At 41.6% G+C, this 16,552-nt stretch overlaps 1 protein-coding gene across 12 annotated transcripts in view; it reads left to right on the forward strand.

Annotated features, from left to right (window-relative positions):
* BCAS1 (brain enriched myelin associated protein 1) overlaps window positions 1–16,552 on the forward strand; it is a 109,802-nt gene that overhangs the window by 73,393 nt on the left and 19,857 nt on the right. For 9 of the 12 annotated variants that reach the window (XM_082362721.1, XM_082362723.1, XM_082362715.1 and 6 more), the window contains one exon: window positions 9,749–9,790. The exons of the other annotated variants lie outside the window; for them this stretch is intronic. In XM_082362721.1, the coding sequence (XP_082218847.1) occupies window positions 9,749–9,790 (42 nt within the window). The remainder of the gene's footprint in view (window positions 1–9,748; window positions 9,791–16,552) is intronic. 12 annotated transcript variants of the gene reach the window in all.

Consider the following 16,552-nt stretch of genomic DNA (forward strand, 5'->3'; position numbering starts at 1 on the left):
TCGTTGCTGAGCAAACCTCAGCTGCCAGACAGGTTCAGAACTCTTGCCTGTTTTAAATGTGGCCAAAAGATGAGCAAGAATTCAGGGATGGGGCGGGGGGAGGTGGTGGGGGCAGGTGTGAAATAGAGCTGGAAGAATCTAACTTAGCCATTTCAACAAAACATCCATATGCCACTTGGCACGCAGTGCAAGGAAGGTGATAAATACAGATGCCGCTGTGCTGTTAGTTTATGCTCTTGTCCAGAATCCAGCTGGATTTCTGAAATTTTCTCCTGTTTGTTTTCTTTCGTACAGAAATCTCCCTTCTAGGTTCTGCCCAGAACACAAACTCTTAATACTTAATGAAAACTTGGGATGATGTCACTTGGCATTCTGTTCTAATCTTCCTTCTTCACCAATCTTTTTTTACAAAAATATTTTATCAGCAATATAATGAAGGGAAAAATTTCCAAGAAAGTTACATCCATATATTGGCGGCAAGGGAGAGACTTAAGTGACTCGTATTCAAATATTTTTACTTAAATAGCCATATATACATATATTCAAAGTGTATTAGGAAAAATAAAGCTAGCACATTAAACTCAAGATTTAACATATATTTTGGTCAAGGTGAGACTATATAGATTTAGTTTAAAATAGTAATCCAATTAAAAGGAAAGTGTTATGTAATTAATGGTATGGATAATAAGTAAATAACGGTAAATCGGGGTCCTCCAGGAAGCGGACACTAAGACAGAATTGATGTGCAGGAGATTTATCGGAGGAAACTGTGGAGGATAAAGGGAAGGGGGCAGGAGTAGGTGGCGAGAGGCTGCAGACCCCAGGGAGGGGCTGACACCTCTGTGCAGGGAGAGAGGGAAGGGGGAGAGGGTTGGAAAGACCTCAGGGTGGCGGTGGTGCTGAGCTGGGCGGGGGGGGGGGGGGGAATCCCCCAGAGCAGAGCGGGCCCCGGGGGGAGTCTTGCGCTGGGCAGGACCAGCCCAGCACCCTCTGTGCTCAGTCGTTTCCGGGGAGCCGCGAGGAGATCTCAGCGGTAGCGGATGCTGAGGGCGTGACAATCGAAGCCTGCCTTTCTTGCAGGGAAATCTGACCAGCACACGGCCACGGCTGCCACAGATGGTGCATACAATGTGGCAGAACTATACTGGAGGTCGGCAAACGACTGAAGTTGGAGGAACACTGATGCAGGGTTAAAAGCTTAGAGTCAGACCCCACTCTGAGTCCCAATCCACCTCCATGAGCCTCAGTTTCCTCATTTGTGAAATGCAAATGATAATAGTACCCATGCCATGGAAATGAGCGAGGATTAAATGAAATAGGGCCAGTAAACACCTCCCCGCCACCATCTCCACCACCGTGGTTCACACAACAGCGTCTGATGAGTGGCCCCTCCTCCTTCCATCATTTATTTCCTGTGTGCTCAGAAGGTTGGGACACTAACATGTCCACTTCTGCATCTTTCTGTGCCATCCAGTCTGGGGAGGCTTCTAAACTTCACATGCTTTATCTTTCCTTATCTTTGGCATCTATAAGGGATGTGTTGGTTCCTCTTTGAAATTCCGGCTCTTTCCGTTGAAAGTAAAAGTCAGGACCACTGGGCGTTCATCTGTTCATTTATTTCAGTCTCACTGTTTTTTCACCATTATCTGACTTTTATTTCTTTAGTAGATCATAAAAACAATGAGGTTAAGAGAAACTAAAAACAAAGTCGCCTGTAAATCTTGTCTTTCCTTCTTTCACCCAATCTGAAAGAATAGATTATATGGAAGTGAAATAGGGGAGAGTCACTCATTCAACAGTAGTTTTAATCACTTTCTTTGTGCTAATTTTTTTGGGGGGTTGTGTGTGTGCTACGTTTTAGGCATTGAAAAAATATCAGTGAACAGATTGCTGCCCTCTGGTAGCTTACATTCTCATGAAGGAACTTATTTCTAGTAGGAAACAAAATGAAAGTCTTTGTTTTCTTTTCTTTAAATTAGAATAAGCTTTGGCTATAAAACCATTCTTGTAAAAATTTTGAAAAACGAACAAAGGGAAACAACAGAAAATGATGATATTTCCATTCACTAACCCTAAGCTCGCTTTCTTCTCTTTTAATTGAAAAGCTTTTAAACAAACACATTTCGAAGTTTGCAATTATGAACATCAGAAATGAATTTTTCCCCTAACAGGCTGTCAGTATGAAACTATGCATTATTTTGATTTATAGTCTTGATTGCTAAAGTAGTTCTTATTATAAACAAAAACAAAAATAACCTTTGAGAAAATTAATTTCAAATTATGTTGTGCTTGCCAGAAAATGTTTAAATCCAGTTATATGGCCTAACTGCGCCCTTGATTGTTCAGGGTTAACTGGAATACCATTTGCTCTGTGACCTCACAAAAGTTATTTACTCTGTTTGGGTTTCTTTTTCCTCCTCTGTTGAGTAAAAAGATTGGAGTAGATTATCTTAAAAAATCTTGGGGATGGTGAGTTTGCGTAACAGCCAGAATCAGAAAGGTGGGACTATGTAACCTTGGGCAAATTACTTGACCACTCAGAGCCTTTATTTTCTTATCTGTAAAATAGGCACTGTGTTTATCTCACAGTGTTGTTATGAGAATCCAGTCATTTACACGGAGAGCATCTGAGACGTACTAAGTGCTCAGTGAACGGTGTTACCCTCATTTCTTCAAGTATGACATCGCTGGTTATGATCTGAAAACCCACGTGGGGCTTCTAGTGCCAACAGCACCGGAGGTACAAAACAAGTCTAAGACATATTTGCTACCATCAAACACTTGAAATCCATTTGGAGGAATAGGATATACATGCATGCATGCACACGTGTGTGTGTATGTGTATGTGCCTGCACACAATTAGTAAATGATACATTTGGAGCATCTTCAAAACAGCTTTTTTCCTGCTTTCCTTTGAGAGAGACAAATGATGAAGTAGAAAAATAATGTGAATTCTGAAGCCAAAGAGACACATAGTCAAATCTCGGCTCTGACAGTTACTGGCTGTCTGAATGTGAGCAGAGACTTAAACCCTCCAAGCCTCACTTTCCTCAGCTCTGAAAGTAGGAGGTGATACCTACCTTTCATGATTTGGGGGAGAACTGAGTTGGAAAATAAATGCAAAGTGAGTGGCATTCAGTGAGTGAAAGCTCCATTACAAAACAGTCAAGTGTGGAATCCAGTGTTAATCCATGGAATCCAGGTTAAAAACGCTACGGCTGTTTAGACAAGGGAGCAGTCAGTGTAGGTCAAAATAGACTAAGAGAACTTAAAAATTCCTTTGACTCATCTGGGTTATTTGTTTCAAATACAGAATCCTGTGTGTGATCCCAGAATCCATGGGGATCCTGGCTTAGAAAGCCCGGCACAGGGCTGGACAATTATGGAAGCACTTGAAAGATGGGATGAAGTATCCAGACTTGATAGAAAAAGTCTTACTTAGGTCCACCGTGAAATCAATGAACTCAGAACGGCTGTCACGTGATCCAAATGGTGCTTCTGGAAGACTTGGTAGCCACAGGGTGTCTTCTGGCTTAAGTGCTACTGTGTGACAGCATTTTAAAGAAACATTCCTTTAAGAATTGAAATGTGCTCTGTAAAGGAGAGGAGCTCTTGTTAATCACGTTTGTATGATAAGTACATATGCTATTTAGATCCTTATTCTTGGCAATATAAATGTCCAGACAAGATCCTTTAGATTTCAAACTGGATTTTTGTTGTTGTTGTTAATGAGATTGGACAATTTTTAGACTCGCCAGATAACAGCCAGATGTCCAGTTTATTGAAAAAGATTGAAGTGTTCCTGGTTTTGAGATTCGAATGAGAATCCCACGCTCTGTGTGTTCCTGACCAGCCCCACACCTTATCACATTCCTCTGGCTGAAGGGCTTGAGAACCTAATAAACGCCTCTGGTCTGCAGAAATCGACCTTGCACTTTAGAATCATTCTCTTTCATTCACTTTGAAGTGAGTTGCTGTGCCGTCCGATTTTCCTTCCTGTCTTTGAAATTCCTTTCCCGAACATATACCCAGTGTGGAAGAGTTAGTCTTCTCTCCTCATCCTCAGAGATCATCCATCACAGCGTACTCGCTGGCGGTGGAAATGATGAATTGGAATCTGGTTGTGCTGGGTCCTCAGCTCATAGTCTTTCTGCTCTGTGGAAAAGATGAGGAGAAAAGGAAGAAGTTGTCCGATGTCTTTGTCTGTCGTTGTGTATTGAACGTGGAAACCATCCTGGTTACAGATACACATTAAATGTGAGATCCAGGATGTCAGCTTTGAAGGAGAATTAGAGACACACCTCAAACTTCAAAGGGAGGTATAGTTTTAGAATAAGAGCAAAATTTAATAGGTATTGGAACAGAGGCCTAGAAATTAGGGGAGATCTGCTTCCATTTTGAAGACCGACATGGAATACTAACATAAAAAAATTAACCTGCTGCCTAACGCAGAGCCCAATAATATGGGTTATCATTATTATTATCTTTGTTAGTATTACTATTTTTCTTCAGTTCTGTAGCGTTGCATCTAAGGCATGTTCACAAGATGGGTAGATGCAAGCCAACAAAGAATATTTATTAGAGGATCAAAACCACATGCAAGAAACTGTCTTTGGGATGGCCTCTGGAATCTGGCCTCAGGCCTGTTTATTCAGAGTTTTTATTTGTAACTTGGTCAATAAACTGTGAAGCGCATTTGTCAAGTTTACAAGCTGGGTGGGCTCATTAATGCAATCCAAAATATAAACAATAAGGATCTCAAAATACTGGCACAATGGGCTGAAGTTAAGGATGTCCTGGGATTTTTGTTTTACGAAGGTCAATGTGCCACTTATCCTGTAGGGAGCAGATCATCACGATTTTAACTGAGATCCACACCATCCTGTACCCCATTCCAATGCTGGAACCCAATATAACCTAAGAGCAGTGTTAAAAATATCTGTTCCCAAGGGATTCAGGAGCAAGCATATATCTGAGCCAGATATAAGGAAATTTTGAAAGCAACATGGAATTAGTCAAGAAAAGTTTCTTTTAATATATTTTATTGAAGTATAGTTGATTTCCAATGTTGTGTTAATTTCTGCTGTACAGCAAAGTGATTCAGTTATACATATATATACATTCTTTATCATATTCTTTTCCATTATGGTTTATCACAGGATATTAAATATATTTCTCTGTGCTATACAGTAGGACCTTGTTGTTTATCCATTCTCTATATAATAGTTTGCATCTGCTAATTCCAAATTCCCAATCCATCCTCCCCCACTCCCTTTCCCCCTTGGCAACCACAAGTCTGTTCTCTATGTCTGTGAGTCTGTATCTGTTTTGTTGATAAGTTCATTTGTGTCATATTTTAGACTCCACATAAGAGTGATGTATAGTATTTGTCTTTCTCTTTCTGACTTACTTCATTTAGTATGATAATTTCAAGGTCCATCCACGTTGCTGCAAATGGCATTATTTCATTCTTTTTTATGGCTGAGTAGTATTCCATTGTATATATGTACCACATCTTCTTTATCCATTCATCTGTCAATGGACATTTAGGCTGTTTCCATGTCTTGGTTATTGTGAGTAGTGCTGCTGTGAACATAGCGGTGCATGTATCTTTTTGAATTATAGTTTTGTCCACATATATGCCCAGGAGTAGGATTGCTGGATCATATGGCAACTCTATTTTTAGTTCTGTGAGGAACCTCCATACTGTTTTCCATAGTGGCTGCACCAATTTACATTCCCATCAACAATGTAGGAGGGTTCCCTAAGAAAAGTCTTAAATAGGTCAAGTAGGCCTAATTTATGCCACTTTTCCCCAGTATTCACAAAAATTGCTTCCATTAATCGAACACATCCTATGTGCGGGCACTGTGCTAAGTGCTCTACACATATGAGATTAACATCAGCAATTTTCATCGACTGAAACACGTCAATCCACACCCCTACTCATCCCATTCAAATAGTTCTAGGAATCTAAGAAATGTGATCACAAATCAGTCCAGGCCCCCATATGTCTCTACTGGGTGATTACTCCCAAACCACACCACTGTCACCAGAGCCACCAAGGAGAAGGTCCACACCAACTTACCCGATGCCCCACTCATGTCCTCACGAGCCTGCCGTAGTTCCCCTGCCACTTGCAAAGCGGTAGGAAAAAACTCTCTTTCTGTGTGGCGCTCACCTCTGGGAGCAGCCGCTCGGGACACAGAGTGACACCATTTAACAAGACCCACCCTCGGCATCCACGCAGCCCTTTTCTCCCCAGTGCACGCCCCACTCGAGGGTAGCTGAGCTGGGCTGAGTTGGTCCACCAACCACCAGCATCCTACCCAGAACTCCCCCTGCAGGTAGCTGGCTTGCCTGGAGTCGTAACTTCCATCGGTGAATTCTCTTTCTGATGTCCTTTTCTTAAAGTCTTTATTTCTTCTCCTCCCATGCCCCCTGACTTCTAGAAAAGACTGTAGACAACTGACCCCTCATTGCAAACATGGCTTAAGTTGTCCCTCCCACCATACACACACCTTCCAGAGTCTCCAACGCCCATGGAAAGGGAGGTCTTCACATACGTACCGGGAGGAGCTGTGTGGCCTGACCCCAGCCACCGGACGTAGGTGAGTCTCAGCTCTGCCTCAGCCATGACTTTCCCTTCACAGGCTTTATTGTATCTATTCCTTAGCACAACCCTCTGATTGGTAACAGTCTAATAGCCCACTTTTGAGTAAGTGAACTGAGGCTTAGAGAGGTGTGGTTGACTGGCCCCAGGTTGCACAGCTAAAACAGTGAATTTGAACCTGACTGCATAGCCCAAGATGCTCTAGACTTGGGTTCTGAGCAGGTTTTCTCTTACATGTGCCAAACACTAAAGGGAAACAAGAACCTGGCGTCTCATTATCCATTTCTGGGTCCTTCTTTTAACTGGATTTCAGCCACCCCAACATGAAGGCTATGCCCTTAGGCCAGTGTGCAAATGTACAAAAATGTGCAAAATGATTTTGAGTGGTTCTTGAAGACAGCCCTAAACATTTAATCAGTCACGTAATGCTAAGTTATCTTCTCGCCATTCTACTCTGTTTCCTTTGGTGACCTTAATTATAAAATCTCTTTGTGATATTAATAGGCATTTTTTACTGTGCTAACACTTGCTGGTCTCTCTTTTTAACAAAAACTTAAAAATAATTAGAATTTAATGAGCATTTTTGTTTTATTCATTGCAGCAGTTTTCATACATACTTTTGGTTACAGGGAGGATGTTGATATTACATTCATGATAAAGATAAGATGCTTTCTTTTAAAATATATTTGTTTAAGTAAAAAGATAGTCAACTTAAAGAAAAATATCACGTAAATACAGATGGTACACGGGCAGGTCAAGAATCGTGAAAATGGTATGCAAATTACTGACGTTTGAGAAATGTTCCACTGGGCTAATTCCCAAAATAAGGAGTGTTTTTGCTGGGTAGTAGAACTTTAAAGTGGGAAATAGTAATTTCTTTTGAAACAGACAGTACTTATAAGCCAACTTTTGAAACATCAGAAGCGTCTGGACGTCTGAAGCCATAAGAAAGACGATGGAAACATCGCCGCTCAGAATAGCTCCTTCCACGCCGCACCATCGCCTACACCCAGTTCTCAGTTTCCTCTAGAAAACAGTGAGCAGTCAACAGCCAAGAACTCTCCAGACACAGGAAACCAAAACACAAACGAGTCTCCTTACAACCAACTGGCACAGGAAAGAGGCCTTGAAAACCTAAAAGTGCTGTTCTTACGTAGTGGGAGGGTTCTCTCAGCCTAACGTAGACACTGTATTGACTCTTGAAACTTTTGTGGGTCAGGTTTAAGGAGGCCTGGCTTTTAAAATATCATTTAACTCTTTGCCTTTTCATAGGATTAAATAGCATCCAGGTGGTCTCGGGAGAAGGGGTGTAGTTCCAAGAAAGCTACACTTCTTGCAATTACTTCTGAGTGTGCTATAATTTTATGACAATCAGAAGCTTCCAGAAAACCCACAGTCCATTTTAGGGACATATTTTGTGCGCAGGTAAGCTTCAGTATGAGAAGATAAGGAAAAATAAATGGTCCAAAAATAAATGGTCCAATCTCATCTAGCGAGAGAGCAAGTCTGGTAGAGGGGAAAGAAGCCCACACAGTCTCACACACACACACACACACACACACACACACAAAGTGATTCTTTTTTTTTAAAATAAATTTATGTATTTTATTTATTTTATTTTTGGCTGCGTTGGGTCTTCGTTGCTGCGTGCGGGCTTTCTCTAGTTATGGCGAGCGGGGGCTACTCTTCGCTGCCATGCACGGGCTTCTCATTGCGGTGGCTTCTCTTGTTGCGGAGCACAGGCTCTAGGTGCGGGGGCTTCAGTAGTTGTGGCACGTGGGCTCAGTAGTTGTGGCGCATGGGCTTATTTGCTCTGCGGCATGTGGGATCTTCCCAGACCAGGGCTCAAACCCATGTCGCCTGCATTGGCAGGCGGATTCTTAACCACTGAGCCACCAGGGAAGCCCCACACAGAGTGATTCTGATCCTTCAAGTTATCACGGCAGGGGGAAAACCTGGCTTTTGGAACCATTTTCACCACTTTCTAGTTGTACCATCCTGAACAAGTGACTTCACCTCTCTGTACTTCCGTTTCTTGTTACGTAAGTGAAGATCATCATGCTGACCGCTTGGAGCTACTTTAAGTGACATGGTGTATGCAGAGCACCAAATGAAGAAGATATATTTGCAAATGTCAGGTTCCTTCTTCCTCTCCCACTGCATGTTTTCAAGGTAAAAATAAAGGCAGGACTTGGAACAAAATCAACATAGATAAGAGTTCTTACCCTGGAATCCAAAAGAAAGGCAAGGGTCTATGAACACCCTGAAATTATTTGCAAAATATTTTGTTCATGTTTGCTTTTCTGGGAAGAGAGTCCAGCTCTGTCAAGTGAGTCTCAAAGTGGTCTGTAAACACCACCACCCACCCACCTAAAAATCCTTCAGAACAACTGCAAAAAATATGCAAAGATGACCTCCCAAGTTGGAGTTTGGCAAACTGATACAATGATTGGGACATTGACCTTTGATAGAATTTGGATAACTCCTCTCCTATTTGGGGCAGGACTGTAGATGCCAGAATTACTGCAGGGATTAACAGGGTTTGAAGCTGGGTGTGTTGGACCCCAGCCCTCTGGCCCTTCATAGAAGTATTTTAACCAGATTGTACTTTGGCATGGTGACCTTGGCCTACATCGAAGGCTGATGTAAGATGGAGCTTCGGATGCTGGCCACTGCCCGACTGTCAGGGTAAGGCTGAGTACTGCTTGCTCTCTGAGGACCATGGGATGGATTTCTCTGGACATGTTACCAGAATTTTCCTGAGCAGCTCATGTATCTTACCTAACAGTGACTGTATCGTGTGACCAATCATAGATCCCTCTTTTCATCAGCTACCAGAAACTGTCAAGGCAAACGTGTTACTTGCCCACAGCCAAGACTGTAGTTTGTGTTTTCTGTAGCATCCCTTCTCCTCATTCCATTTGTATTCTGCCTGCATCTGTATGTTTATTTTTCCTTTGTTAACATTTTAAAATATATAACTTAATTTACACTGTTTACATTTGTGTAAAGCTCCTTCAGTTTCTTCTTGGAACAAGGTACGCATAAGCAATGTCCAAGAATGGCACCCAAAAGCTGTTAGCCCTGGTTTTGGTAACAATCTGACTCTTACTTTTGTTTTTATCTTCCCTTTAGTCAGTTAAAGAGGATTCAGTTCCCACAAGTGCAGAGGAGAATGTAAGTTATGCATTAAATGACAGAATCATTCCATACTCATCTCCGGCATGATGGACCACTGGGCGTGTCAGCTCTGGGGTCCTGGGTTCTTGCATGTTCCAAGTGTTATTCATCCGCTGTAGACTCTTTCTCCCTTTCACGTAATTAGGGACCATGGGGGAACAACTTTGGATAAATATTGGTAAAGCCCATTGAATCAATGCAAATAAAATGCAAAATCAGAGCACTCATTTTTAGCATTTGTTACCATTTAGGGGCTGAAAGAGTCTACTAAACATAAGAACATCTTGCCACTTCCTTAAGGGACAACGATGCTGCACCCTCTGCTTCCTCTTACTTTGATTGCTCTTCCGCCTTTATCTCCATGGCAACCTAGATTCTCCACTAACAGCGGGTGGTACCCAGGACAGGTAGTTACATCAGGCATGAGAGCAGATTGCTGCAGTAGTTGCTGTGAGACTGTTGGTCTCGGGCAGGGGAGCCAACTGCGTGGGTCTACACTTGACAGACATAGGTTGAACCTCACTGTCTTTTTGGCCTTTAATTTCCGAGAGTGATGGTCAAAACTTTCAAGACACTGCATTCATGTCTGAAGGAGGTGGCTCCATGTGAGACACCACAAAAATGTATCTTTCCAGAACATCTTCCAGGGAGATGAATAAACTGGCCTTATGAGTTTCAGACCCAAAACAGCAGCTTTCTGCTCTGAAAGAAGTACAGCCTTTGGAAAATGTTCTAAGTGGGCTAAGTTCACAGCTCCTTAAGATAGAAACTGATCGTTATCATTTCACCAAAGCAAAATATGTTTGGCTCTTCCGAGGTGTCTCTTGTTTGCTTGCCATGGATGGGGCTTGTGTTTTCACCTTTATTTAATTTCTGGAACTGAGCAGAAGTTGAGAATCCAATATGTTCCAGAAAGGATGTCTGTGATGTGGAATAAAAATGAGAATGGCTATGTTGTAATTCTTGTTGGGAGGAAACGCTTCGGAATCTGCTTTATTGTTGTTGTTACTGTTGTTATTTATCTTTCCTTCTCTCCATCTCTACCTTCTTTCTCCGCCCCCCCCCACCTTCTTCTTCCTCTTCTTCCTCTTCCTCTCCCTCCCCTCCCCTCCTGTCTCCCCTCCTTCTTCTTCTTCTTTCCTTCCCCCCACCCTTTCTTTTTGGAGCCAAATTTAGTAGCTCACAAAGCTCAGGTCTCTTGTAATTCAAATTCTCATGAATTTGCTGGCTATTTTCTAGCAAGTCTAGGTCTCTGTTTCAGCAGCCTACAAGGGGGAACTCCATGAGTCTTCTTCCCATGAACTTTAAATTTAAAACCTGCAGGTTAAATCCAGGGCAACTGTTAGCTTCGAAGTTCCAGGTTTTTTTGAAGAGAAACTTCTTTTTGGATGTTCGTGTGTAGTTGCCTATCCGAGGAATCTCATGTCTCTTGCAGCTCGCATGTGAAAACGCAGAGTTAATCTCCAACAGACAAACAGAAAGTGTTCCATTTTCAAATTTGAAACAGAAAAATAACATGAATTAGTTAAATGATTGACACTGAAAGATAACACAAAATCAGATAGAGATACAAATGAAAGCAAAATATTGGGATGGCCAAAAAGTCTGTTCAGGTTTTTCTGTAATATCTTATGGAAAAGCCCAAGCAAACTTTTTGGCCAACCCAATATTTTTGTCAAGAAAATAAAGAAGCATTTAAAAATCACTTTAAATTGCTTAGTCCTACAAATGATGTTTCTATTTTTAAGCTTCCACATTTCATCTCCTAACTATTAGTTGGAAAGAATGAGCTAAAATGTTGTGATCTTGGCCCCATCATCCCCAGGCTGTGCTGCCTCTTGGACCTCAGTTTACTCATCTCTTAAATGGCCATAATAATATTACCTACCCCTTAGGATTCTTGTGAGAATTAAATGAGTAATGCAGGTAGTGTGCGTATTTCAGTGCCTGAAACACAGGAAGAACTCAGTAATTCAGGGGTTGGCAAACTGCCATTCATGGGCCAAATCTAGCCCATCACCTGTGTTTGTATGGCCCATGAGCTAAGAATGGTTCTTACATTTTGAATGGTTGAAGAAAAATCAAAAGAAGAATAATATTTTGTGATGCGTGAAAATTATACAAAATTCAAATTTCAGTGTTTATGAATAAAGTTTTATTAGAACACAGACACCCTCCTTCCTTTACACGGTCTCTGGCTGCTTTCATGCTACAAGGGCAGAGCTGAGTAATTGCAAGGCCCTTTGCGGGAAGAGTTTGCCTCCCCCTGCAGGAATGTCAATGCATAGGAGTTGTAACAGCAGGAAGTGAGTGCTTCCCAGCAATCAGGGGTTATATTTCCTCATGAAATTACACACCTCACAGCTGACTCAGTGTTCACGTGGAGTGAAGGTATGTGTAAAACAATTAGTTTAATTTCCTTCTCCCAAGTAAGAGAGATGGTGTGAATCAAAACAATGGCTCATACTCTAAGCCTTCAGAACAGGACAATTAGGTGTCATTAACCTTATTACAAGAGTCCTTAAACAGTCGCAACTTCTTCTGGCTGAAATGCGATCGAGTTTAGTTTTTAAAATTTCTCTACCGAGAATTTCCAAAACTGATCTATCGCCCAATGCAAAGTAAAGAGCAGGCTGATGTCAACATTTTTCAAAATGTTTAATGAAAAGAAAAATAAGGTGCTTGAAGCCCCTGGAAGTTTTAACGCTTTTCCTAGAATGAGCCTCTGGTCCTAACAGGAAAAAAAAATCTATTTATCCTGACTACAGAAGATATTGAATATTCATTGAATACGAAGATATTCTTTTGTTGTAACCTGAAAATGTTTTGACCACTGGTTAATTGAGGTAATGTTCTAACTAATCGTGGGGGGATGGGGGCGGGGGTGGGAGCTTTCCTTCCCAGTGACCTATTAGATCAGGGAAACAGGTATTTCTCTTTCTTAGTGATGAACTTCTCAGTGGCAAGTGAAAGAAAACCCATCCGTACCTGGATTAAAAAGAAAGTGGAATTTATTGGCTCTCATGCTCTCCCTTGGCTCAGCCTTCTTGGCCGGGCTACGTCCTCTGCCTTCCAGCATCACGTCAGCCAGTGCAGAGTAGAGGAGAAACTGGTCCAGCAGCAGCCCTGCGTGTCCTGGAATTTGTTCCTGTTCATTGACTTAAACGGGTTCCCATGCTCTGTTAGTCAGCATCTGCCAGGTTGTGTTGTAATGACAACCAAGCCCCAAATTCCAGTGGTTTTCAACAGCACAGATTCTTTTTTTTTTTTTTTCTCACTCATGCTGCATATCAGCTGTAAGTTGGCTTGTGGGTGATCCTTACGGCCTCTTCCTACTGAAATCTAGATGGAAAAAGCAGCCCCTTCAACAAGGAGGTGCAGCTGGAATGGCAGAGAGAAAATAGTGCCATGGCTGAGCCATGGAATAGCTCTTAAAACTTTCACTCAGTCAAGGTTTATATCATGTCCACTCACATTCCATTCTCCAAAGCAAGTCACACAGCAGTGGGCACGGATGTGTAATTCTTTTATAGGAAGGCAGAATGAATAATTGGGAAAATTCTACTTTCTGCCACATATTCCCATCCCTGAACTCATATGACCAAGGAGCTAGACCATGTTAATTGGCTTAGACCTGCTCAACCAGCTTCATCCATATTACATAGTATTAAAGGTAGGGAGGATTGTCCTCCCAAAGAAAACCTAGGGGGCTGAGAATGAGGAAGAATGTGAAAGAGTTACTGGGTATAAAAATAAAATCTCTACAGTGTCTTTGCAATTAAATAATCATGTTATAAATCAAATCAGAACGAATCCAAATAAGATTCTAAAATAAAAAATTTTAATATCAGTATTATTATGTCATGGGTGAAGTTTAAGTGGAGGAAATCCATTTTGCTATAAATCAGTTTCCGAAACTCACAGCTCTAGTAAAAACTGTGTAAACTGAATTTTAAGAGTAAATATGGTATATTACTAGGGGCAAAAAGTGAAACCTTTTGCTGAAATGTGTATTGTCTGTGTTAATTGTACTAGCCATCTACATGCAACATACAATATCCCCTACTGAAATCAAGCAAGGGAGATTTAATTCTAAAATATAGCACAAATCTAATTTTCACTCCACTGTACCCGAAGTTAAAATGTGCAGATGCAGTCATATATTCTGAATAAGGAACAACTTTTTCCAAAGCTCTGGCCTGGAAAGGAATCAGAAAACTATCCAAATAAAAATCAAATTCTTATGTCTGTATATGCAAATCAGATCCTCACTTAGCTCAAATCCTTCTAGATTTCCACGCTGGAAGTCAGTGGATTTTTTTTTTCTTGGCTGCTGAAAGCCAACTTCTTGGTCTGAGTTCAAAGCTAATGAGAGTCCCTAGAAGTCCCTTTTTTTCTTCCTATCGAAATAGTTGTGTTTTGAAGAATGGACTCTGGGCTAGGATTTATAAGTTGACACCCCCTTGACATTTGGAAAGGTCCAGTAAGAAAACCATTGGCGCTCAAATAAAGTTGATGTGCAGAGTTATTGCCATACAATCATTGTAAATGGCCCTCCAGGCTCTCCACACAAAAAACGAACTTGCTGCTTCAATCACAAATAAATCTGAACCAGAGTCAGTGAGTCAGACTCTGTTCATTACCTACCTAAGGGCCATTTCCCATTCCTCCACCCTTTTTCTCTTGATCTTAGGTAAGGTTGGCAACTACCACAGCCCCAAAGTATTTCACTGTGATTTGTCTAAACCAACAATCCCATTTTCTTCACCAATAATTAGTCTGGGGGTAAGGATGTGACCTACTTTTGGTCAATGAAATGTACCCTGAGTAGAGGATCAAAATACAGAAGTTCATTTGAAGCCACTCTTTTGCTGTGACTGTCCTTCCTTCTTAGGACATTGGATTGAGGATGTGATGCATGGAACTGTGGCAACTACTTTATATCCATGAGGCAGCAGATAAAAGGATGAAAATTCAGCATGACAAGGATGGCAGAGCCAAAGGATAGAAAGAGCCCAGGTTATAGAAACACTGTGGAGCCACCGAACCAACCCCATAACTTCCTACTTTTAACCTTCTTGTTCCATATTGTTATTGGTTAAGTCACTATTAGATACTCAGTTACTGGTAAACAACTCCATCCTCATTGAAATGACTACTTGCCTGTGGTGTGACTTTGGCTAAGTCATTCACTCATTACGATTCTTGATCTATAGAATAGGGATAATGTTATCTACTCTGAGCTGTCTTGAGTAACTCAGTAACTCTTTATTGAGGTAATATATTAAAAATACCTTGTACAACGTCTGACATAGTAAGAGATAGTTATTGATATCTTCTCTAAATAGTGGACATGTGCATGGTGGGTGATTCCAGATAATTCATGCCCATGGAGTAAATGGCTCTCAAATAGCATAAGTAACAACCGCCAGTGTTAATTAAGTGCTTATTATGTGTCAGGCACGGTTCTAAGAACTTTACATGTGTTGCCTGATTTAATTCTCAAAACAACTTTCTGATGTGTGTACTATCCCCATCGAGAAATGAGAAATGAAAGCACAGAGATGTTGAGTAGGAAACTTGGATTAGAGCCCCTGGAAGGGGTAGGGTCACGATTTAGGCCCAGGCAGGCTGGTTACTCTATCAGGCTGCCTACATTTCAGATGTACCCCAGGGCTCTTGTGGCTGAAGCTTATTTTTCAGAAATGCAATTAAATTAAGTCAGGCCTGGATGTGGAAACCCAGGACCACATTTGACCACTAATCCAGTCTCTTATTTGGCTCTAGTCTCTGCCTGGTTTCCTAAAGACAGGCCTGGGTTGAAGACAGACAGCCCAGCAGCAGAGCCTCGTCACAAACGTGCTTTGTTTGACTGTCCAGTGGTTTTAGTGTTTTACTGTCTTTCAATGGGATGACTTAACTTTCATTTGTCATAGTTCCCATCACTCCTTTTTGTCTTAAACCTGGTCAATCCATGCTGGCTTCACCTGCCTTGCATTCTGGGGACTTTTGACTTTATAACTCCCCAACCTAGATCTTAGATTACAAAGGGAAAATGCTGGAAGTTGTGTCAATACCCTTAAGAAATGGAAGGTGAGGAGAGAATGCTATGATTTAATTGCCAGGTTTGGGGATGTTTCTATATGCTGATTTGTTGATGGGTACCTTCCTGCTTCAGCTGACAATATAAAGACGAAGGGTCCTTCTCAATTTGGATCATTTGGGTTATTTGCAAACCAATGGTGTATTCTGCATGGAGGAACGGAAAATGATTTCTCCACAGTCATTCTGTGTTTTTGGAAATTACTAAGTTCCCTTCCCCTCCTCCATAACAGCAAGAACAGGATTCGGAGGAAGCTGGGGGTCTGGCACCAGCCAAAACAAATGCAAAGATGCCTTTGGCTCTAGAGGACTTCCCTCTGCGGCAGAGATGACAAGTGTTTGTGTAAAGGGCCAGATAGTAAATGTTTTAGACTTTGCCGGCTACATGGAGTCTCCGTTGCCAATTTTTCATCTTTTTAAACAATTTTTCCAACCCTTTAAAAAATGTAGAATCTATTCCTAGCTCAGGGGCCATCCTCAAACGGGCTCTGGGATGAATTTGGTAGTAGTTTGCCAACCCCTGCCTGAGGAAACGAAAAGGAAATTATAAAACTCTTTCCAGGCCAACTAACTCTGTCGTGTTGCAAGGACCAGTGCAAACACAAAAGCTGTCCCAGGTGTGACTGGGGCACAGCCCAAATGGAGTGAGGCAATGCA

The sequence above is a fragment of the Balaenoptera borealis genome (genome assembly GCF_965194805.1).
Source record: "Balaenoptera borealis genome assembly, chromosome: 16".
In the NCBI taxonomy this organism is placed as follows: domain Eukaryota; kingdom Metazoa; phylum Chordata; class Mammalia; order Artiodactyla; family Balaenopteridae; genus Balaenoptera; species Balaenoptera borealis.